The sequence below is a fragment of the Hylobates moloch genome, unplaced genomic scaffold (genome assembly GCF_009828535.3).
Source record: "Hylobates moloch isolate HMO894 unplaced genomic scaffold, HMol_V3 SCAFFOLD_2, whole genome shotgun sequence".
Taxonomy (NCBI): domain Eukaryota; kingdom Metazoa; phylum Chordata; class Mammalia; order Primates; family Hylobatidae; genus Hylobates; species Hylobates moloch.
The window spans coordinates 140,487,778-140,513,713 of NW_026652277.1; the positions used below are offsets into that span (position 1 = coordinate 140,487,778).

General features: G+C 36.3%; 1 protein-coding gene across 2 annotated transcripts; it reads left to right on the plus strand.

The window, feature by feature from the left end:
* Positions 1–21,167: 21,167 nt before the first annotated feature.
* FABP7 (fatty acid binding protein 7) lies at positions 21,168–25,694 on the plus strand. 2 transcript variants are annotated; one of them, XM_032158097.2, is made up of 4 exons: positions 21,168–21,477; positions 21,901–22,073; positions 22,711–22,812; positions 25,338–25,694. In XM_032158097.2, the coding sequence occupies exons 1-4, from the start codon at positions 21,405–21,407 to the stop codon at positions 25,386–25,388; spliced, it is 399 nt and encodes a 132-aa protein (XP_032013988.1). In that variant the 5' UTR covers positions 21,168–21,404; the 3' UTR covers positions 25,389–25,694. The 2 variants fall into 2 exon arrangements, with proteins under 2 accessions (XP_032013988.1, XP_032013977.1); XM_032158086.2 differs by lacking the exon at positions 25,338–25,694 and having other exon boundaries at positions 22,711–22,988.
* The last annotated feature ends 242 nt before the right edge of the window (positions 25,695–25,936 follow it).

The following is a 25,936-nucleotide window of genomic DNA, read 5'->3' on the forward strand; positions in this document are numbered from 1 at the left end:
GACTGAATAGAGCTTTCTGCTACTACATACACATGAGAAGTTGAGTCAGTAATGAAGTTCAGATAAAAACAAGACAAAGAAATACTTTATTACATGTAGGTCTGCGATGAAAATTTATACCTGAAAGAGGCCGGGCAAGGATCAGACTGCACCGGTCACGGTCAAGAGATCTTTATTGGAGGTATCAAGCGGAGAAGGAAGAGAAGAGAAAAGAGAAGAGAAGAGAAGAGAAGAGAAGAGAAGAGAAGAGAAGAGAAGAGAAGAGAAGAGAGAGAGCTGCTGGTGTGCTGGGTTTTATATCCCTTGGGCCTACGTGGGGCAGGCCCAAGGGAAGGCGGGAGATGCTTCTTTCTGATTGGCCCTCCTTTGGCGGGTTCAGACAGTGCCCGGTCAAGGAGGGGAGAAGAACCCGGAACCGGCGCCATTAAGGTACCCCTGTTGCCTAACAATACCCACTATCCTTGAGGCTTCTCTCCTACTTGTGTGGATTGCAGGCTTTCTTTCATGATTGGTTGGTTCCTTTAGGGGATGTGCATGCATTCCAAGGAGTCTGTTAAGGTGCTGGAATAAAATATTAAGGCACTAGAAGAAGAAAATATTAGTATTCCCGTTACTATTTAATTTTATATAAAATGAGATAGAATTTGATCTTTACTAAGATTTATATGTGAGTTGACACTGTTCCTTTACTTAGACATGTGTCAGTCACTTTTCATAGTATCCTGAGGACAGAGTGAGCAATGGACAGGGGCAGTCTCACTTTTCATCCATTTTACCTTGCTGGGCTTTACTTCATTGCAATGCAATAAAGCAAAGTAAGTAAATTTGTAAATTATGTTATCTAGTTTTTGTGTGTTTTTTTTGGTTATGTTTTTTGTTTGTTTGTTTGTTTTTAACAGAGTCTTGCTTTGTTTCCAGGCTGGAATACCGTAGCACAATCTTGGCTCACTGCAAACTCCGCCTCCTGGGTTCAAGCGATTCTCCTGTCTCAGCCTCCCAAGTAGCTGGGATTACAGGCATGCATCACCACACCTGGTTAATTTTTGTATTTTTAGTAGAGACAAGGTTTTGCCATGTTGGCCAGGCTGGTCTTAAATTCCTGACCTCAGATGATCCACCCACCTCGGCCTCGCAGTGTTATCTAGTTTTAATTAAAATGAGATTAAAAGACTGGGAGAACGTCTGTAAAACAACTGAGGATATAAAACAATGCTAATGCTATGTGTACAGTCTAACAACAAAAGATGAGTGCTGATAGGTGTTCTATTCCTAGTGCAAGTTCTTGTCAGTCAAATTCTAAGGTATAAATTTGGGCCATATAAATAATTTTAATGAAAAAATCGCTAAGAAAGCTCATAATTACAGGATGGCTTGAAATGTGAATTTATGTCCATTGTTCCTGAAGATAATCCTTAACCTAAGGGTATACTGGGCTTTGAAATTGTAGCCAACAGTATTATGAAGCCATCTACAATTAGGAAGACAATATATAAAAATATTACTTATGTCATCTTCATCTCGTTGTCTCCACATTATATTTTATATGTTTTATAATGTTCACACTATGTTAGTATAGTAATATGTGCATATAAGTTATGAATAAATAAATATACATATATCAGGTTGACAAACTTTTTTGATGGGGTAAAACATAAAAATTATTTAGGGACCACTGTTCAATAGGACAGCAATTAACAAGACTGCTTCTAAATCTTATAGTGGAAAATGGTAGAGCTACACAATGCTCTAAAGGGTTACTTAAAGAAACAAGCTCCCTTGGGACCAACATAATATTCTGTTCTTTTCTTGAGTTTTTCCTTTATAAAGTTATAAAGCAGGGCCACTAGGTTTCACATACTTAGAATGAATTCCATGCTCTCCCATTCATTAATTTATTCAAACATACTTATGAAGCCTTTCCTTTTTGTAGAGTATGACAGCACAGAGCCTAGATGTTCCTCATGGGCGTTTCCAAATCAGGTAGCAAGAATTCTTGGCAACAATTCTAAACTGTTCCAGGTACTTGGCCACACACTTCCCCCATAGGGTGTGTGCCAACTATGCAAATTCAATTACAGAAAGAGGTCTGTCATTGCTCAAGCTAAAAATCTAGACATCCAAATAAATTCTAGTTAATTTGGTTAAAAACTGATTTCCAACTAAGGGCTATTTTTCTTCCTTCTTCTTTTCTTCCTATTTTTCTCCTTTTGATGCATTAAAATAATGCTACAAATCATTACAAGCATCCAATCTTAATCAGGCTTAATCAGAGGATACAGAATTTAATAATAGCTAACATGGATTGAGCACTTGCTGTGACATTCTTCTAAGCACTTTATTTGTAGTTACTCATTTAGTCCTTACAACTACTGTTTAACTGTGACAATAATGCTTATTTTAAAATTAAATTGAGGCACAGAGAAGTTAAATTAGTTAATTTTATATACGGCGAGGAATATAAGGAGGCAGGATTTAGCCCCTGGCAGTCTGGCCAAGCATACATGCTCTAAATAACTATGCTACAATACTACTCTAGCCCACTTATGATTCATTTGGAAATGCCATTTGTTCTTTTTTTTAACTTTATTAAGACATGATTTACAGGCCGGGCGCAGTGGCTCATGCCTGTAATCTCAGCGCTTTGGGAGGCCAAGGGGTCAGATTACAAGGTCAGGAATTTGAGACCAGCCTGGCCAACATGGTGAAACCCCATCTCTACTAAAAATACAAAAATTAGCCAGGTGTGGTGGTGGGCGCCTATAGTCCCAGCTACTCAGGAGGCTGAGGCAGGAGAATTACTTGAACCTGGGAGGTGGACGTTGCCACTGCACTCCAGTCTGGGCGACAGAGCAAGACTCTGATAAAAAAAAAAAAAAGATATAATTTATGTACCATAAATTTACCCATTAAAAGTGTATAGTTGAATAGTTTTGACCAAGGTACATACCCATGTATTCAAAGAGCCAGTCGAGATGGAGAACATTTCTATCACTGTTAAGAAGTTCCCTCCTAATTAGGAGATATACCTAATGCTAAATGATGAGTTAATGGGTGCAGCAAACCAACATGGCACATGGATACATATGTAACAAACCTGCACATTGTGCACATGTACCCTAAAACCTAAAGTATAATAATAAAAAAAATTAAATTAAAAAAAAAAGAAGTTCCCTCATGCCCCTTTCAATAAATAATGGAATAATTGATATTTTCATCATTGTAAAATGTTCCTCTTTGTCCCCAGTAAGGTTCATTGTCCTGAAGTCTACTTTATCTCATAATATAACCATTCCAGCTTCCTTATGATTAGCATTTGCATGATACATTTTCTTCATCCTTTTACTTTTAACATATGTGACTTCATATTTATAGTACATTTCTTGTAGACAGCATAACTTGGGGCCTGTTGTTGTTTTTTTAAGTTCTACCATCTTGCTCTTTGATTTCTCTTTGTCCTACCCATCTGTTCTTTGTTTTGTTTGTTTTTCCTTCTGTTCCTGCCTTCTTTTAGATTAATTAAATTTTCTTTAGCATTGTAATTTATAGCCACTTTTGGCTTATTAGCTATACTTCTTTTCACTTTATTTTGACTATGAAAAATATTACTGGGGAGTGATTTACATTGTAAAACTAGTCTTTTATAAGTGGTTCTTTTTTACAAACAGCAAATATCTTAATTTGCTGTAACATTACATTGAATTTAAATGATATTCAAATCAAACAGTATTGATATATAATAGTGGCCAAAATTGATATAATAAAAACTGCAAAATGCTAAAATGAGAAAATGAATATATAATAGTGATATATCACTATTATAACTTAAATGAATGCTTTGCAGCTTTGTAAAAGATTAGTACATGGTTCCTCATTAATGAATCAGATTTTTATTAAAATTCATGTCAAAGCAAGATTTATGAGACTTCCAGTTTAAAGTTAGCTTTATTTATCTGTGAACTCAAACACAACTATTTAGTTCTGTCCCTCTTCCCCACTTCTGTCTTTTAAAAGTTTAAAAATATTTTCTATCTCAAAGTTTTATTTTGGTAGAATTGTTTCATTTGCTTTGAACTTGAATCATGAGAGCATCTAGATGACTGCTTCCTGAGGTATGAGATAATGTTTTCCTGCAAGGTGACTGTTAAACATACACAGGGGAAGACCTCTTAACTTGTCTGATAGGGTTTCTATGAGGTTAAATTTGAAAATGAGCCAAATAATGTAGAAATACCAAAGAACTCTAGGACATTAGAGAAAGAAGAAACCTAAGAGATGATCCAGAGTAACACTGTGATTTTCAGACCATTACTTATATGCTAAAATAGTTAGGTTATCTAAAGACATACCCTGTGTTTTGAAACTGGCCAGGCTATATCATTTATGTAAAGATGTACCCTGTATTTTGAACCTGGCCAGTAATCTTTCAGAGTCGAAACAAGAAAATCTTCTCATAATAGGATTTCAATATAGGGCAGTCAAAGATTATTATATTAATTGATCTAAGTACTAGATCCAAACAGACTTATGATTAAAAATGCTAATCCCTGAGTTGTAGAGTTTGCTTCTTTTGGTTTTGTTTTAATTATTTTGAAACCCACAGCTATCTTAAGGAGAGTAAAAGAATTGATAACACATACTTAAATGTAGAAAATAAATATGTTACCCAAAGAAGTATCAAATTTTGGAATAAATGAAGTCAAAACCTCATGGTCTCTGAATGAGAAGACTTCATATAATAATAATTTAATCCTTTCTGAAAAAGAAATCAATTTTAACTCAATTCAGGTCTGTTTTTCAAGTTTTGAAAAGAAGATGTTCAAATTGAGGCAACAATTAATAGCCTACCAACCACAAACGGTCCAGGACCAGACGGATTCACAGCCAAATTCTACCAGAGGTACAAAGAAGAGCTGGTACCATTCCTTCTGAAACTATTCCAATCAATAGAAAAAGGGAATGCTCCCTAACTCATTTTATGAGGCCAGCATCATCCTGATACCAAAGCTTGGTAGAGACACAACAAAAAAAGAGAATTTTAGACCAATATCCCTGATGAACATCAATGCAGAAATACTCAGTAAAATATTGGCAAACCGAATCCAGCAGCACATCAAAAAGCTTATCCGCCACGATCAAGTGGGCTTCGTCCCTGGGATGCAAGGCTGGTTCAACATACACAAATCAATAAACATAATCCATCATATAAACAGAGCAAAGACAAAAACCACATGATTATCTCAATAGATGCAGAAAAGGCCTTTGATAAAAATTCAACAGCCTGTCATGCTAAAAATTCTCAGTGAACTAGATATTGATGGGACGTATCTCAAAATAATAAGAGCTCTTTATGACAAACCCACAGCCAATGTCATACTGAATGGGCAAAAACTGGAAGCATTCCCTTTGAAAACTGGCACAGGACAGGGATGCCCTATCTCAGCACTCCTATTCAACATAGTGTTGGAAGTTCTGTCCAGGGCAATCAGGCAGGAGAAGGAAATAAAGGGTATTCAATTAGGAAAAGAGGAAATCAAATTGTCCCTGTTTGCAGATGACATGATTGTACATTTAGAAAACCCCATCATCTCAGCCCAAAATCTCCTTAAGCTGATAGGCAACTTTAGCAAAGTCTCAGGATGCAAAATCAGTGTGCAAAAATCACAGGCATTTCTATACACAAATGACAGACAAACAGAGAGCCAAATCATGAGTCAACTCCCATTCACAATTGCTTCAAAGAGAATAAAATACCTAGGAATCCAACTTACAAGGGATGTGAAGGACCTCTTCAAGGAGAACTACAAAACACTGCTTGACGAAATAAAAGAGGATATAAATGGAAGAACATTCCACGCTCATGGGTAGGAAGACTCTATATAGTGAAAATGGCCATACTGCCCAAGGTAATTTACAGATTCAATGGCATCCCTATCAAGCTACTGATGACTTTCTTCACAGAACTGGAAAAAAACTACTTTAAAGTTCATATGGAACCAAAAAAGAGCCCACATTGCCAAGACAATCCTAAGCAAAAAGAACAAAGCTGGAGATATCAAGCTACCCGACTTCAAACTATACTATAAGGCTACAGTAACCAAAACAGCATGGTACTGGTACCAAAACAGAGATATAGACCAATGGAACAGAACAGAGCCCTTAGAAGTAATTCCAGACATCTACAACCATCTGATCTTTGACAAACCTGACAAAAACAAGAAATGGGGAAAGGATCCCCTATTTAATAAATAGTGCTGGGAAAACTGGCTAGTCATATGTAGAAAGCTGAAACTGGATCCCTTCCTTACACCTTGTACAAAAATTAATTCAAGGTGGATTAAAGACTTAAATGTTAGACCTAAAACCATAAAAACCCTAGAAGAAAACCTAGGCCACACCATTCAGGACATAGGCATGGGCAAGGACTTCATGACTAAAGTACCAAAAGCAATGGCAACAAAAGCCAAAATAGACAAGTGGGATCTAATTAAACTAAAGAGCTTCTGCACAGCAAAAGAAACTACCATCAGAGTGAACAGGCAACCTACAGAATGGGAGAAAATTTTTGCAATCTACCCATCTGATAAAGGGCTAATATCCAGAATCTACAAAGAACTTAAACAAATTTACAAGAAAAAAATCAAACAACCCCATCAAAAAGTGGGTGAGGGATATGAACAGACAATTCTCAAAAGAAGACATTTATGTAGCCAACAGATACGTGAAAAAATGCTCATCATCACGGTCATCAGAGAAATGCAAATCAAAACCACAATGAGGTACCATCTCGCACCAGTCAGAATGGCAATCATTAAAAAGTGAGGAAACAACAGGTGTTGGAGAGGATCTGGAGAAATATGAACAACTTTTACACTGTTGGTGGTAGTGTAAACTAGTTCAACCATTGTGGAAGACAGGAAGGCATTTCCTCAAGGATCTGAAACTAGAAATACCATTTGACCCAGTGATCCCATTACTGGGTATATACCCAAAGGATTATAAATCATGCTACCATAAAGACACATGCACACATATGTTTATTACGGCACTATTCACAATAGCAAAGACTTGGAACCAACCCAAATGTCCATCAATGATAGACTGGATTCAGAAAATGTGGCACATATACACCATGGAATACTATGCAGCCATAAAAAAGGATGAGTTCGTGTCCTTTGCAGGGACATGGATGAAGCTGGAAACCATCATTCTGAGCAAACTATCACAAGGACAGAAAACCAAACACTGCATGTTCTCACTTATAGGTGGGAATTGAACAATAAGAACACTTGGACACAGGGTGGGAAACATCACACACCAGGGCCTGTTGTGGGGTGGGGGAAGGAGGGAGGGATGGCATTAGGAGAAATACCTAATGTAAATGACGAGTTAATGGGTGCAGCACACCAACATGGCACATGTATACATACGTAACAAACCTGCGTATTGTGCCCATGTACCCTAGAACTTAAAGTATAATAAAAAAAAAGAAAACAAGACAAAAAAAGATGTTCAAAGGAAATCATGAACTGTTTCATTTATGACCCATCCCCTTTTTGTTAAAAACTGCATATCTTCCCTTGAGGTTGTAAGTCAAAGCAATGGCAATTTTGAACATGGCTTATGAAACTGAATACATCTTCCCTGCCCGCATGCAAGACCCTTCCGTTTGGAAACGGATGTGTGTATGTTTGTCTTTTCTGAGTTAATGATCATTGCCTTAAAGTGTTTGCCATTGTTCAGAATCTAGACTTCATCCTGAGGATTTTGAAACATGATTTGACAGCAAAACTTGATCTTGTCTCAAACAGCAGACTCAAGTCAACTAGGCTGTCAAGACTGTTGTGTGCAATCAGACTTTACTAATTTGCAAGGGAAATATAATTGCAGAGTAAATGGTGTTACCAAGTCCACTGCCTAATGTAGTTTCTTCCTGCAGATAAGTAACATGAAAACATAATGAGAATGACTCTTGATTGATTTTCAAAGAGAAAAATCTTTTTTTACAGGCACATGTAATGGGAAAAAAATGAGTCTCAGCTTTTTCAAAACATCTGTAACGTTGCTGTGTGTTCATTTGGTATCTCAATTCTACAATGAAAAAGACTATAGGCAATCAGACGTCTTATGACATTATAGGCATCTTTTTCTCTGATTGAATGTTTACTGGATTTTTTCCCTTATGTTTTATATTTATTGATCTGAATTATATTTGATAAAAATACTGCTAGAATTAGAAAGTTTAGGTCCTTTTTTTCATTAACAAAATCAGCTGGCATGGCATTTTGACCTCTATCTATCTATATATAGAGAGTTTAGATAAAGATAGATCGATATAGATATATAGCTATATATATATATATATATATATAGCCTATTTTCAGCAAATGAAAGGTTTCATCAATAATGCTTTTGTTTATTGCATATTTTTTATATTCCAGTTGTTTTGATGTCATTCTTGGTAATCTGTGCCTCTTAGGCTGTGTATTCTGTCTTGTCTAATATTTTTATTTTCACTATTCATAATGTCTCTGCATTCTGAAAGTTCTCTTCAAACAATGTCATTCTATTCATTACTGTCTCCTATGTTGATCTGATTCCTTCTATTTAATTATTAATTTTCTTGAATCTTTTCATCACCTCAGCTTATTTTTTTAATTTTAGCCTCCCCACCTCCCTTTCATCTGGCTCATTTTTAAAATTTCAATCTGTTTCTTCTTAGGAATCCTTGCTCCTGTGTCATAGAAGCCACTTCTATCTACTGATATGCCAGAGACTTTTTTTTCTTCTTTTTGCTTTGATAATTTTCTGAGAATATGCTCTTATTCTCTGTCTTCAAGCTAATGTGGCCTCTACTACTTTATTGTTTTTATAGCTCTGCCCACAGATTTCATGCTGGATTTGATTATATTTTGCTTCTCTTCTTCAAGCAAAGAGAAATATTTATCAAGACCTGAAATTTTGTTACAAACAACAGGAAAGGATCTTTTCTTTTTTCTTTCCCTCAACATGCTGTCATATGGTAACTGATAGAGTTCTGCCCTCAAATATTTAGCTAGAGAATAAATTTAGAGGATCAGCTACCGGCTTAGAAACTGCTGTGAAATGAGTTGGGATCTTTTCTACACCTATTGCCTACTTCCCTGAGGCTTTTTAACATATTGTATGCAAATTCATTAGTTACTGCTTCAAGTGGTTTTTAAGTATTTGTTCAAGATGACAGCAACTTTTACTACACTTCTTAGGGTACAGTATGCTACTTTCAGTCCTTCTCTAACTTCGAGTGGTTGAAGAAAGAAGACTGTGCAGGAAAGAAGGAACAGAGCTGTAATTACCTAAAATGTAGTGTTTCTTTTGCAATATCCAAGGAAAGATATATTGCCAGATTTCTGGTTGGCACAGACCTAGCATCCCATATCCTGGAGGCAGATGGTAGAGTAGATCAAAGACTTGCTTGTTTTATTTTAGGTCTTAAAGCCCATACAGTATTAGATGATAAAGAGCATATAACCCACCAGCATACACATTCATAATAAAAATAATTAGGGAATCAGGAATTTTAGGGAAAGGTTTTACTATTAAAAAGTGATTTTCTATAGAAAATTAACATCTAGAGGTGATATAAATAGGTGAACATTAGAAGCATTCCTGGAAAAATCAAGAATGAGACAACACCGGGGACTGTTGTGGGGTTGGGGGAGGGGGAGGGACAGCATTAGGAGACGTACCTAATGCTGAATGACGAGTTAATGGGTGCAGGAAATCAACGTGGCACATGGATACATATGTAACAAACCTGCACATTGTGCACATGTACCCTAAAACCTAAAGTATAATAAAAAAAAAAGAAAAAACAAAACAAAAACAAAAACAAACAAAAAAAAATGAGACAACAATACACAGTGTGGTAGCTTATATTTAAACTGAATTGAAGTCCTCAGTGCAATAATATTGTAAGAAATATTAAACTGGAAAGGAGGAAATTAAAAGACCATTAATTGCATGTTTTATGATCATTTACATTGAAAAATATTCTACAAATTGTTACAAATAATAGAATAGTGTAGCAAGCAGACTAGATATAATATGTTTGCTAAAGTCAGCTGTATTTCTATATAACAGTAACAAACTATTAGAAAATTAAAGGGAAGACAACATTTTCAGTCGTCTCAGTGAGCCTCAATTATCTAAGAATAAATCTAAAAAAAATGTAGAAAAGCCCTGCAGGGGAAATTATAAAACGTTATTATGCAATATTAATGACTACATATGTAAAAAAGTGCATCATTTTCATGACTAGGAAGTCAATATCATAGAAGTATCAATTCTTCCAGATCAATATATAAAATAGATATGATTCCAATGTAAATACATAATTTTTATGGACGATAATAAAATGATAGTACCATATATACATATATTAAAGGGCCATAAATAAGATATTTCTGAAGAAGGGTAACAAATTGGGAGACTTGCTCTTCCGGTTATTAGGACTGTCACGAGGCTATAAAAATTGACAGCTTAGCAATGTTAGAAGGTTGCAAACCTAATTGATTAGTGGAATTAAATAAGGTTCAGAGAAATATATTAAAAGACATAGAGGACTTTGGTAAATCACAGAGATGGTATTCCATTTAGGTGGTGAAATGTTCAATAAGTGGAGTGGAAAAAATTATTATCTACATATTTAAAAAGTGAATTTGAAACCCAACTTCTTATGATATACAAAAATCTACTCCAGCAAGTTAAGGGTTCAAATGTTAAAACTTTAAATCACTTAGTGGCCAGGCACAGTGGCTAACACCTGTAATTCCCCCACTTAGGGAGACAGAGGTGGGAGGATAGTTTGAGCCCAGGAGTTTGGGACCTGCATGGGCAACATAGCAAGATCCTGTTCTCCACAAAAAGGAAAAAAAAAAGAAGAGAGAGAAAAAAAAGGGCTTGGTAGAAGATATAAGTGAATATCTTTTGGACCTTGGGTAGGTGGTTTCCTTAAATAAGATATGAAACATATTGACAATGACATAAAATATTAATAAATTTGGCAATATTAAAAGTAAGAACTTTTGGTCATAAGAAGCTACTTTAAAGAAAGTGAAAGTAAGTTACAAACTGGAAGAATATATTAATGACTCCCATGCTACAAAAATTAGGATCAATAATACAAAATAAGAAAAACACAAACAACCTACAAGAAAATGGGGAGGAGAACAGACATTTCAGAGAGGTAGAAATCATAGACCAATAAACACATGAAAATATGTTCACTTCTTTCATGATTAGGAAAATACAAGTCAAGAAAAAATTAGATGTCATTGTATATGCATCAGATTGGCCACCATTGAAGATCTGCCAATATTAAGTGTTGGGGAATATGTTGATCCACTGGTGAGAGTTTAAATTGGTGAGTCCACTTTAGAAAACAATTTGGCATACCCTTCTAAAACTGAAGATTATCCTATGACCCGTCAATGACCCATCAATTTCAATTCAAACTATGTGCCCAAAATAAACTATTGCACATGTAAAAAAGTTAATTCCTAGCATATTACATAGCAATGAAAACATTTTATGAAGATTAGTATATATGTTTTAAGAAAATATGTAGATGCACAGAACTAAATAAAAGCAAAAAAACAAATGATGAAGATGAGATTCAGAAAGATGTTTACCTTGAGTTGGAGAAAGTAAGGAAATGGATGCAGGAATGTTTTCAAAGTCCTAGGCTTTGTTTAGAAAGGAGGATTCACATGTGGGTGTTTATTACATTAATGAAAATAATTATGTAATTAGCCAAATAAGTGAAAATTGGACCAGCATGGACAAGTGATAAGATTATGACACTAACCAAGGGGTATGATTAATATAACTTTGTGCCTCAGATAATCAGAATGTTCTCTTAGAGAAGGAGCTGTATTATATTAGAAAATACTTTAATAAGCAATTAGTACTGAGGTCATGGATCAACAAATGTCAAAGAAATAAAAGAGATGGCTACATTACTCTGGATTAGAAATGAATAGGGATTTCTTCCTTGTTGGAAACAAGGAGAAAGGAATGAGGATATCACCATTTGAACAGGTTTTGTGTTTTTGCAATATTAACCGTGCCTTCCTAAAACTTCAGGAAAAAGCACCAGACTCAAAAATGCCTCCTGTCCGGTGATTTCTCTGTGGAAACAAAAGAATGACATAGAGTTCCGCATCTACCTATCATAGTTCAAAACAGCTTGATCACTTGAGGATAGAAAAGCAAACCATACCCTGACATTCTCCATTGGTAGCAGCAGCAGGAATCTGGAAGTGACCCATGAAAACTCACCTCAGGGTTTTAAAGATATCATGATGATGACATGGACTTTCAAGGGAAATTCAAGGTTTCCCCAATAATGTTTTCTATCAACTATCAATTTCCTTTTATATATTACAGATTACACAATGTATAAAAGCAGTACTTCTCAAGACTCAATAGTCTTCAAAAATTGCTGCTCACTATAATTTATAAATGATATATTTGTAACATAATTCATAACAATTTATAAAATTAAATCCTATTGTAAGCTCTATTTCTAAAAGTACATAAATATACAAAATTTATTATTGTATGTTTACATAGCATCATTTTACTTGCCTTCAATGATTAGCACTTTCTTGTAAGTACTGGAGAGGCAGAAATAAATGCATTCAGAAAATGTATTTGGTTTCAGAAACACCTTAACTTACACAGAATCTCTCATATTTATTTATGTCTACAAATGTTATTTTTAGGATATTAAATATTTCCAAAAGGTTAGAAAATTAATAGGCCGAGCAGAAAACTTACGAAATGCTGGCATTTTCTTGAGTCCCAAATGGAGACTTATCTGTCAACAAATTGAGGAGTACAAACATTTGTAAAGTCATTCCCTTATTCTTAAAAACAACAGCAAAAATAGTGTAATCCTAATGGTTTCAACCAATCTGTTCAGTTAAAAAAGGTGCTTTGCGGTGAAAGAAAAAGTAAAATAATGTCCCAATTTTATTTTATTTTAATTTTATGCTGCTAAAATTCAAACAAAGGCTTATAATACTATGTTTCCAATCAGCTATTGAATGAGAAATATCGCAGATTTCAATGGCCCGCTTGTAATTTACAATGATGTTATTTATCAAACCATATCGATAGCTTCTTCAACAAATTCTCTTGCAATTAATGTGTTGCAAAGACTTAAATTCCAGTTAGAAAATATTTACATGAGAATTATCTTTTTTTTAATGAGAATAAATATATTTCACTCATCTGGAGGCCCAAATGAACCAGTGGCTCTCTTGGAAGAGGACTTTTTAATGTCCTTAGGCATGTTCCTATAAAAGTTAATAGAGAGTTGATTAAACTTTGTGGATCTTGGAAATTTATATTTTGATTGGGGATAGTCTTAATTGTAACACAGAGCTTTTCATGTTAACATTGGTTTAGCGTATTTCATATTTAGGGTAGTTATAGGTCATATTTCTTCCTTGCTGCATAACACAAGACACTTTTATCTGATATGGAGGCAGTCTTAGCATAAGTCGTACACCATTTCTGTGATCATCAGTAGGGTCAAGGAATTAGTAGTAGCAGCAGTGGTCTCATAGTCCTACTTTGTACTTAGCACTGAAGAAATATTAGAATCTAAATTTACTAATATGATTCTGACAGATTGGAATGTACTAGTTTACAAGTTAATAAGGCATTAAATGTATTACATACATAGGATTTCAACTTAAGATTTTGTTTTTCAATACGAAGTTCAGCCTTACCCTCAGACTGCCTATGTCAAAATCTTGAAAACTTGAAATCTCCATAAATATAAATCTTCCCAGATGATTCTAATGATCTTCCAGTTTTAGATACTACTACTATAGAATATTTTTCAGACCTATACGATCTCTGTCTTTACTTTATTCTCCCCTTTTAACAAACACATTTAAAAAATGTTCATTTATCTGTGTGATGGATGGGGTGTGGTAGATTGACTTGATTCATGCTCTGCAGAAGCAGCAGAGGGTAAAACAGTATTTCCAAACTTTCCTATACCTACATTGATTTAGGTTTTGCCTATTGCATAACTTGTGCAACATACTTGTGTAAGACTAGATTTCAAAATGTAGGTAAGTGGTGAGAGAGAATGCACACAAGTCATACATTTGCTGTTGAGATTCAGCCCATATGGTGTGGTTTTGGAATCAGTATTTCTGAGCAAAGCTCTCATTTCTAGGCAACAACTAGCAGGATATTTGGGAGCCAGCAGGTGGCAAAGCAGGTTCTTGATTCCCAGCTTTCCAATTATGTAGAGATAACTGTTACCTTAGAAGGTCAGTTTATGCGGTGGTGTTCTGGGAGTATTCCTGAAAGCGTAGCTCAACCTAAAACCTGCTATTTCAACTCTTCCAAGTGTTTTGTAAGCATCTGATTCCCTATATGTTGTCCTGTTTCTGTTAAAAATAGCTAGGGTGGTTTCTGTCATCTTCAACTGATCCCAGATTAGTAACTTCCTTTTATAGCTACCTACCTGGTAATCATTGTTCAATGTACACAGTAATCAACAGAGATCGGTAAACAAAAAAGATCTTCAAGAAATATAAGAACCAAAAATTCTTGATTGATTTACAAGTGATAATAACCCATAGTAAACAGACCAGAGGATCTATAGAAAGGACAATTACCATGCATACTCATTGGCATCAGGCTTCCACATATGGCATGGCACAAAACTTTCCTACTCTTGCATTATTAAATCCATCATGCATTTGAATGCTTATTAAAACTATTCTGTGTGCTTTCATTTAAAAAAAAAAAACCTAAAAACAGTGAGCCTTAATTTCCTCTTAAACATTAACATGATAGGATTAAAGAAGAGGCTTAGATATCTTTCTTTGGGGATCATATATGTTACAAAGAGAAGAAAGGTTTGGCTGAAAACTTAGAAAAGATCATATGAGCTCTAGTTTAAATTCTTATTTTTTTACCCTTTCTGGTTTTCTGTATATTTCTATATTTGTTCATATGTTTGACATTTATGGAGCACATATCAAGTGGACTTGATACTATGCTAGACAATGGTCGTAGAGCACAATGCAGAATAAAATAGACGTTTCAAGGAACTTGTGTTCTTAAGGTAGGAGAAAGATACAAAATGACTGATTACAAAAGTAATTGAAATTATTATATATGTGTAATACATAAATGAAACCATAGGATGACATAACCATGGGGTTTTGACCCAGTCTTCCTTGAGGAAATATTAATTGAACTAAACCCTAAAAGTGAACTTAACCAGGCGGCTGTAGAGAAGAGTTTTCTTGGCAGAGTTGTGGCATATGAGTGACTCAAGCAGAAGGAAGGTCCTGGGACTTTTTAATAATAAACCTGGAATATGCAAAAAGTTCTCTCCTCAGTCACTATGTCAGATCTAGAAGCAGGCTAAGAATGGAATATTTAAATAATGGGAGGTAAAAGGAGAAAAAAGTGCAGAAAATAGTAGAGAAATGAGAAGGACATTTCTCCAAAATGCTTCTTTTCAAGGGCATGCCATACCTGGAGATGTATCTCCCTCTGACCTGGTCTATATTGCTCGGGCTGGACTGCATGGCACAATCAACTCACTGCAACTTCCACCTCCTGGGTTCAAGCAATTCTCATGCCTCAGCCACCTGAGTAATTAGGACTACAGGCATGTGCCACCACATCCCAGCTAAATTTTGTACTTTTAGTAGAGAAGAGATTTCATCATGTTGCCCAGGCTGGTCTTGAACTCCTGAGCTCAACTGATCTGCCCACCTCTGCCTCTCAAAGTGCTGGGATTACGGGCATGAGCCACCATGCCCGGCCAAGTCTATACTTTCTAAAATGCAATAAGATAAAAGTTACATATCACCAATAGACAGATAATTCACTCATTTTTTCCTACCCCCACACCTCTTCACACCATCAAATTCCATTACTGATATTGCATTTAGCCCTTGCTTGAAGATTGGAATCCTCATCCTTCCTGGGCAGGAGCTGGCTTAGCTGGTTGATTGGTGAGGGTAGGCATGATAAAATGTGTACACATGAACAGACAGGTAAGCCCCTAGGGAATGTCTATACCATTGCTTCAGCAAAAACAGTTTGTCTGATCTTCCTGAGGAGAGCAAAGATCTCCTGGTGGCCATCAAGCAGATCGTCCAGAGGCAAAACTCTTTATCAGAGGAATTCAGAAGTAATTAGATTTCCCTATTATCTAAAGCAGGCATCTGGTTGCAGGTTTATTTCCCAAAAATTTGTAAGTAACTAGAATTTCTATGTATCTCCAGAATACATGTGAATCAAAATTCATTATGCAACCCTTGCTGACATTAAGGCGCCAAAATGTCTACAAATGTAATCATTTATCATGACCTAAGTGGCTGATATGATCTAAATTACCCTTAAGTTCCTCCTTTAAGGACCATAAATACTCCTCAGGAAAAATCCACTGCTGTGCACTCAGTCCTCTTTTTAGTGAGGCGCCCACTGCACTCTTCTGGAGCATTCTTTCTATGTAATAAAATTTTCTTTTTTAAATCTGTACTGTCACCTGTAAATTCTTTTTGCCAACCCTTAAGTTGATCACTTTCTGATGCCAGGGCTCTGACACCTTGCCCAGCATTACCTATTATGGGAGAGACTGTGGGCCAATGCTGCTTTAATTGTGTAATTACATTTCATTTCCAGCTACAGAGATATTCAATTACTATTTTATTCTTTGTAATTTGGTAAGAAAGAGAACCTCAAGCAGCAAGTACTTTGAATGTTATTTTTGTTGCTGCATAACCTTGGATATCTTACAAGAAATAATGTCATAACCTCGGTTACCTTACTTTGCTCAAAACAATGTTAAAACTTTATTAGCACCTTCTATTTTGTTAAAAGGAAAAATTGTTGTAAAGCAAGGCCAGGAGATTCAGCATCATGTGAACATTCTGCCAGGATGTCCTAAAGCAACTTACCTTTGTTTCTTTTATTTCACTACTTTAAAAAAAAAAAAAAAAAAAAAACCGGTCTTTATAATGAATTCTTTACCATTAGTGCCATTAGTTAATAAATAAAGGTAACAACTCTGAGTGAGGAGTCAATCTGTCATAATCCTTCCCTTATGAGACTGTAGATGCATTTGTATGATAAAAGCCACAGCAAAATCATAAATTGCTCCCAGGTTTAGAAAGCTTGGAAAAAGCCAGGAGCGGTGGCTCACACCTGTAATCTCAGCATTTTGGGAGGCCCAGGAGGGTGGATCACGTGAGGTCGGGAGTTTGAGACCAGCCTAGCCAATATGGTAAAACACCATCTCTACTAAAAATACAAAAATTAGCTGGGCATGGTGATGCGTGCCTGTAATTCCAGCTACTCTGGAGTCTGAGGCAGGAGAATTGCTCGAACCTGGAAGGTGGAGATTGCAGTGAGCCCAGATCACGCCACTACACTCCAGCCTGGGCGACAGAGATAGACTCTGCCAAAAAATAAATAAATAAATAAATAAACAGAGAGAGAGAGAGAGAGAGAGAAAGGAAAAGAAAGCTTGGAAAAAGATTTATTTGTTATATGTTAAATCCTTAGCACAACACAGTCTCTGTTCTTTCATTGTATCTTCTATTAAACTCCTCAATAATCAGAGCAAATAAGCTACTATTTGAAAGCAACAAAATAGTAGATCAGCCACTATGGAAAACAGTATGGAGATTCCTCAAAAAATGTAAAATAGAACTACCATATGATGCAATAATCCCACTGCGGTATAGATATCCAAAAGAAAGAAAATCAGTATATCAAAGAGATATCTGTGCTTCCATGTTTATTACAGCACTAGTTACAATAGCCAAGATTTGGAATCAACTTGTGTTCATCAATGGATGAATGGATAAAGAAAATGTGGTATATATACATAATGAAATATTATTCAGCCATAAAAAAAGAAGGAAATCTTGTCATTTGCCACAACATGGATGGAGCTGGAGGATATTAAGCGAAATAAGCCATGCAGAGAAAGAGCAATACCACATGTTTTAACTCATACATGGGAGCTAAAAAAATTAATCTCATGAAAGTAGTGAACAGAATGGTGGTTACAAGAGTCTGGGAAGTGTAGTCAGGAACGTGGGATGAAGAGGGAATTGTTAATGGGTACAAAAACACAGGTGGAATGAATAAGTTCTAGCCTTTGACACCACAACAGGTTTACTACAGTTAACAATAATTCATAGCATTTTTCAAAACAGCTAGAAAAGAATATTTAGAATGTTCCCAACAAAAAGAAATGATGAATGAGGTGATAAATATCATAATTACCCAGATTCAATGATTATTCATGTATGCTTGCATCCAAATATCATATGTACCTGATAAAGATGCACAACTATTATGTATCCATACATGATTAATTAAAAAATAGTCACTTGACTTTTTCTAAAATTTCTATTACAGATATCTGTATGGCAACATGTATTCTTTTCTGCCTATTACAAGATTAATATGCAACCAAAAAAACCTGCCTCTAAATTGTGGGGCTTTCATGTTTTTGATAAGGTTTAAAGGAATCAGAATTACAGGAATATATGCTCTACGAATAAATATGTCACCATCTCATATTCTTTATCTAGAGAGTGGAAGAAATAAATGGGTATGCACAAATATTTCAGCACTTGTGATCTATAAGGGGCTAAGATGAAGATGTCTAATACATGGTTCCTGCTCTCAACAATTTTATGTTCTTAGAATACAAAAAGGAAATGATTTATTATATTTTAGAACAATACTTACACACTCTACCACTTTAAACGTGTTTTATTAGATGAAACATATAGCAATAATTTGTAACAAAGCAACTCAGTTTGAGAACCTTTACTAGAGAAATAGTTTGCATAGGTGAAACAGACATGCTGTAAACTGGAAATAAAATCCTAAGCACTCCCACATACTGAGCACACCCCCTTTTGGCCAAGGGACCCCCACTCAAAAAAAACCTTAAAACCTGAATTCCTGGCCATAAAAGGAAGGGGAGTCGGACATACTTCTGACTTTTTGGAGTTTAGACACAACTGACAGGGATTCATGTTAAAATAGAGATTATAAAACTGACAAAACAGACTCTTTGTGTCAATAAGACACCAAACTACAAACAAGGTCTAAGGTAATGCAGGCAAGAATTAGGCCATTCATCTTGCCACATAGCATCCCTATGTTAATATAAAACATTTCTTTATGTCCAGCCTGGGCAACATGGCAAGATCTTGACTCTACTAAAACTACAGAAAAATAGCCAGGCATGGTGGTACATGTCTGTTGTCCCAACTACTCAGAGGGCTGATGTGGGAGGATCGCTTGAGTCGTGGAGGTTGCAGTGAGCTGAGATCTCGCCACTGCACTCCAGCCTGGGTGACAGAGCAAGACCCTGTCTCCAAAAATAAATAAATAAATAAATAAATAAATAAATAAATAAATAAATAAATAAAATAAAATAAAATTTTTTATGTGGACTCCAAGTTTTAGACAGAGCCTTATTACTTTAACCAAGTGCAAATTAAAGAATCTCTGAATTCATCTATAACCTGTAAGCCCCCAGCTTCAAGATATCCCAGCTTTTTGAGCTGAACCAATGTATGCCTTCCATGTATTGATTTAGGTTTTTGACTGTACTTCTCGGCTCCCTGAAATGTATAAAAGCAAACTGCAATCTGACTACCTTGGGACCACTTTCTCAAGGCTTCTTGGGTTTGTGTTTTCCCTGGGCCTCAGTTGCTCATATTGGTTCAGAGTAAACTTCTGTAAAACATTTTACAGAGTTTGGTTTTTCTGTTAGCAAAGCAAAAGAGATAGGCCTTGACATTAACTTTGATTTTAGGGGAAAGTATTAGAAATGATTCAGAGGTCTCTGGCTTGTACAGTTGGGTGCATGGTGGTATCAGTCACAAATAAAGTGAAAATTGGAAGAAAAGCAGTTGTGAAGGAAGACTACAGTTTTTGTTAAACAAGCGCCCTTGAGACACCAAAGAAGAATCATGTAATCACCAGTTAGGGTAGGAGGCCTTCTGAGCCTTCTCTGTTGGATCTGGTGTGGATTGGGTAGAAATGTGCTGGGCTGCAGTTTAATTGGGAGGGGAGAGAGAAGGGCAGGGAATATCAAGTTGGATTCTCCTGCTCTGTCCCCAGGAGAGGCAGGTAAGCTGCCTTCATTGCTGGTCCACACTAGTAAGTCAGGAAGGAATCTCTCTGGGTGAAGGGGAATTTCAGAGCCTTCCTTTAAATACTCTGCTTAGAACCCTCAAGATATTTGCCATTCTTGGGGAACCCTGAGCCAGGGCAAACTGAAACCAAACCCCTTCTGATTCCTACCGCTCCTCCAGTTCCTGCCCTTCCCCATCACTAACTCCCAACAAATGCAGATTGTATTTGTGTAGATGTGGCCTCAGGAAATCAAAAGGTCCTAGAATGCAGGTAATTCAAAGTCTTACTAAATAATCTTCTGTCTGGTTTTTCCACATGGATTCTATAATCTATTCAAGGAGGTCGGGGGGAAAAACATTCTTTTCTTTATTTTTGTACCTCATTAGTAAGTCCTAACCATACTCTTCCTTAGGTCCCTTTTCCAACTCAATTTCGTTCTCACATTTTTAGAAAGGACAACGGGATCTTTAAATTCTCTCGGTTTGTGTTGGGAAAGGACCCAAATTTGTGTGCTTCCTCATTCACAGTCAGAGTAGCCCTCAAGCAGTATATCTAGGGAAGGCATTTACAGCTCCTCCCCCCGCCCCTTTTTCAGTTTGGCATACTCTAGCCTGCATTTCGCTCTCTATGTAACTATGAGAGAAAATAACACACTATTCACTCTCCTTTGTCTGTAAAGTCTGGCATTTCAGTGGTTTTCTTTAAGGGGTCCTCATTTGTGACCAGCTTTGTCATTAACGGAAATCAATCTGAATGCCCCATTGTGCATCTTTTTTCTTTCCTTGCAGTCTGAGATTGCCTTTGCCAAGTTTTTTCTCACCAAACCTGAAAGCCCTTCTCTCATTTTCCCGTTCCCTGCCTCCAGCCCCATTGAATCCCTGCCGAGCTTTCTCAGGCATAAGGGCTGTAGTGTGAGGATTGGGAGGAACTCGACCTACTCCGCTAACCCAGTGGCCTGAGCCAATCACAGGGGATCGGAGCCTCACTCGAGCGCTCCTTCCCTTCTCCTGTCTCTGTGACAGCCTCTTGGAAAGAGGGACACTGGAGGGGTGTGTTTGCAATTTAAATCATTGGATTTTTGCCCACCCTCTCTCCAAATAAGAAGGCAGGAGCTGCTTGCTGATGTGTAAAGGGTCTTTTGAGCTGCAGTGGCAATTAGACCAGAAGATCCTCACTCCTGTCTCTAAAGAGGGGAAAGGGCAAGGATGGTGGAGGCTTTCTGTGCTACCTGGAAGCTGACTGACAGTCAGAACTTTGATGAGTACATGAAGGCTCTAGGTAGGTAACAATAAGACCAGCTGTTCTCTTCTTAACGTGCAGCTTTAGATATTTGCAGATTCCATTTTTCACTCATCAGGTCAGCAAGAGACAAAGACAGATCACATTGTCCTGATCAGATGCTAGGCTATGCATTTTCCACTGAATGGATTTTTAATGTGGCATTTGCTTGCCTTCATACCCAGGGCCAATAAAAACAGAACATTTGCTATTCTGTGGAGAATATGAAGCTTCTCTGACTTTTCTGGTTTTCTTCTGCATCCACTTATTATCACAGTAGTGTTTTACATGATTAATGGGCTAATCATGTTCTAATGAAACTTACACTTTAGAACCTGGATTCCAGAATCAGAAAGCAGATTCTTGCTTTGTGAGTTATTTTGGAAGTTGCTGCAGACTGTACTGTTCCCTTTGCTATTTTAGGCGTGGGCTTTGCCACTAGGCAGGTGGGAAATGTGACCAAACCAACAGTAATTATCAGTCAAGAAGGAGACAAAGTGGTCATCAGGACTCTCAGCACATTCAAGAACACGGAGATTAGTTTCCACCTGGGAGAAGAGTTTGATGAAACCACTGCAGATGATAGAAACTGTAAGGTGAGAAACTGCTTCTTCTCCAGAGTGGGGATGGGGAGCGGGGAATAAAAATAAAGATTTCCAATGCATGTTTTTTTTTAAGATGTTGGAAAGCATAGAATATTTTCAGTATTTCAATCCAAGGAGAAATACACCAAAGGTAGTTTAGTGTGCATATGTTATATTTTGAACAATGGGTACTTGCTATAGCATAAATCTCAATTGTATTTGTTTCTTACCATATACTGTTCACATTTTATATCAAACTTGTATTTCAGAAAATATTTAATAAGGTTTGTTTGAAAGAGAGATTGCATTTTGTTTAATTCCCCAGGTTGCCTCAGATTAACTAAATAGACAGTTTGCCTCATTCTAAGGCTTTCTTTAGAGGGATGACTAGCTGCAAAGCACTAGTTTAGGATTTTTGTTTTTAATATATTAAATTTTTATATTTAGATGTATACTTTTTAATCAAATTATGAATTATTCAAATTTACACAATAGAAAATCTAGAAGTAACAGAAATAACAATAGGATAATTCATTGATCATGGTTTATTCAATTATACAACTCTTTCAAAAATCACATCATTTGTCTTCCGTATCAGAAATCTGAATTGTATTTATTGCTATGTTCTGCATTTTGTTCTTGGTCTCAGTCTGTTGTTAGCCTGGATGGAGACAAACTTGTTCACATACAGAAATGGGATGGCAAAGAAACAAATTTTGTAAGAGAAATTAAGGATGGCAAAATGGTTATGGTAAGTAACGACAATTCTCTATTCGTCCTTGTTTTTTACTCCTCTCCCCACACCTCTCACCTCCTTCCTTCTTCCCTCCCCCTTCCATTCTTCCTCCTTCCTTCCTTCTTTAATAATACATCACTGGCAAGGTTCTTTAACTACATGTAAAACAGGGGAAACAAAAAGATCCTAGTTAATTGTCTTCTTCAGCTCAACTTCTTAGATTGCAGAAAAAGAGAAAAATTCATATGTAGTTAAAAAAATAAAAGTTGTCACTGATTTGCCTAAAACTGTGTCAAAAGACTTTTTGTAGGATAACTATGGATGTCTCTCAAATAAAATTTAATATAAAGCCCATAATCACAGAAATATATAAAAATAATTGCTATTATAAGAGAATCTCAGGCAGATGACTTTATAGATCCTGTAATAAGATATCTTTAAACAGTTTATATTTTAATTTATAAAGTTACACAAGTTCAGGGCAGATAATTTAGAATATAACAGAAAAGTATAACACAAAAAATTAAAATCCCCTCTGATTTCTCATCAGGGATAACCATTTTTTTTTTTTTTTTTTTTTGAGATGAAGTCTTGCTGTGTTACCCAGACTGGAGTGCAGGGGTGCAATCTTGGCTCACTGCAACCTGTGCTTCATGGGCTCAAGCGACTCTACAACCTCAGCCTCCTGAGTAGCTGGGACTACAGGTGCAAGCCACCAACGCCGGGCTAATTTTTTTGTATTTTTGTAGAGACGGGGTTTCGCCATGTTGCCCAGGCTGGTCTACAGCTCTTGAGCTCAAAGTGATGCTCCTGCCTCCTGCCTCGGCCTCCCAGAGTGCTGGGATTACAGGCCTGAGCCAAGGCTCCCAGCCCCCAAAGAGAACCATTTTGGTGTTACTTCTTTCCAGTTTTTTTCTCGAATGCATCATATGCCTTTTAAACGTATATATTCAATACTAGGCAGCCATGAAAAATATTTTTTTCAATCAGCCTCTTCTTACTTACCAGGAATTATCTGTAAAAGAGGATTTAATAGTGTCCTAAGGCTGCCACAACAAAGTACCACAAACTTAGTGGCTTAAAACAACAGATGTGAATTTTCTCAGTTCTGAAGTCTAGACGCCTGAAATCAAGGCAACCCTAGTGCCGCTGTCCTTCTGCGGGCCCCCTCCCTTGCTTCTTCCTACTTCCCGGATGGCTCCTGGCAATCGTTGAGGTTGTTGGGCTTACATTTGTATCACTCTGATCCATTTCTGACTCCATCTTTACAAGACTTTTCCCCTGTCTGTTTTTGTCCTAAATTGATCAAATATAAAATAATTAACAAATAATTTCTCTAATGATGGAGTAGTATCACAAACTAGGAGAAATATTATGCCTTGACCAAGCCTTCCTCAGACACTTTTTGTGTGACCTGCAATGGTATATTGATGATACTGACATAGGTGGGTAGGCTCATTCAATTTTGGAGGAGGGTGTGAGAATGCTTTACATAGTCCTTGTAAGATGACAGCAGAGAAAGTTTTGTTGTTTAAGAATGGGGACTCATGTTTCCTTCTCCCCTTGACTACTGCAATCAGCACTGTTCTACACTGAGATATTCATGTTTCTGTGGAGATGGAGGTGGGGAGCAGAGGGACAGTTTTCTTTTCATGTTAAAGGATATTTGCTCACATTTTTTTTGGCAACAATCAATAAAAGAAAGGACTCATTTCTAAAAGATTCGCTCTGAAGTTCTCCTTTATGCTTTTACCTCCATTTTTTTCCCTGAACACAGAAAAGTAGATAGCTCAACCGTGGCATGCATGACTATGATCAGTCAAGATTGAGTTCAAAAAGGAAGATTAAAGCAATAGACTACAAGGATATACTATACTCCTGAACATCACATCAATACATGAAAATGATGAGCACCAAAACCCCCTAAGTTCTGTAAAGTGGTTTTATAATAACTCTTCAAGTTAGATTTGACATTAGAGTAATAGAGCTGATGTTCCATATCCTATCCACCTACCTACCTGGGTTCACATAAGCTAAACCATGACAACCAAAGTAAGGAGAACATTTGTACCTTTACATGTTCCTCGTGATTTTGGAACAAGTCATTCCAAATACCATCAGCTCAAATGATTGGATTTTCTAATGACTATTCAAAACTTATCTAGGTTAAGAATTGAAAACTATTATGTAAACCTATTATAAAACTCATTCACTTTTAAAGCAGACAGCTGAGAAAACAACATAGACACTCCATTTCTCACGCTTGATCTGCTCAATTACCCGATAATTTAAGGCTAAAGAAATTCTTTTGACTTGAATCTAAATTGCTAATCCCAGTTTTTGCTTCATTCTCATTTCATAGACATAAACTGTAGATCAATATAGGGTCTCTTTTCAAGATATGAAATGCTTATACAGCACTTAATGTTTGTAAATGTCATTCTTTTGCATAATACTTAGATCACATATATGATGATCTTTAAAATTCGGTGACTGAAGTTCCTGTATAAAAAGATTTGATTATCTTTTGAACCTTGCAGACCCTTACTTTTGGTGATGTGGTTGCTGTTCGCCACTATGAGAAGGCATAAAAATGTTCCTGGTCGGGGCTTGGAAGAGCTCTTCAGTTTTTCTGTTTCCTCAAGTCTCAGTGCTATCCTATTACAGCATGGCTGATCATTAATTAGAAGGTTATCCTTGGTGTGAAGGTGGAAAATGGTGATTTAAAAGCTTGTTACTCCAAGCAACTAGCCCAATTTTAATCTGAAAATTTGTCATGTTTTATAATTTGAATTAAAGTTTTGTCCCCCCCCCTTTTTTTTAATAAACAAGTGAATACATTTTATAATTTCTTTTGGAATGTAAATCAAATTTGAATAAAAATCTTACACGTGAAATTTTGTTGTTGTTTCTAATATCACTAATCTGGATAAGAATTCTATATTAGACAATTTTAAGTAAAACAGTCACTCATACAGCATAAAGTATGGCTGAAAAAGTTAGCACTTTGTTTAAAATACTAATTTAAAAAATAAGCAAAAGCCTTAGAAAATACAGAAATGCCATAGTTTTGGTTGAGCTTTCCATGAAGAATCTATGATAGTAAAATTCATTTGGCCAGGACCCAGAGAAGCCTTGT

Bases quoted from the DNA above. Each gene is read 5' to 3' on its own strand.
- FABP7 (XM_032158086.2), top strand. From the start codon at position 21,405: ATGGTGGAGGCTTTCTGTGCTACCTGGAAGCTGACTGACAGTCAGAAC. The intron at 21,478-21,900 runs GTAGGTAACAAT...TTGCTATTTTAG, and splicing joins TGAGTACATGAAGGCTCTAG to GCGTGGGCTTTGCCACTAGG. The intron at 22,074-22,710 runs GTGAGAAACTGC...TCTTGGTCTCAG, and splicing joins CAGATGATAGAAACTGTAAG to TCTGTTGTTAGCCTGGATGG.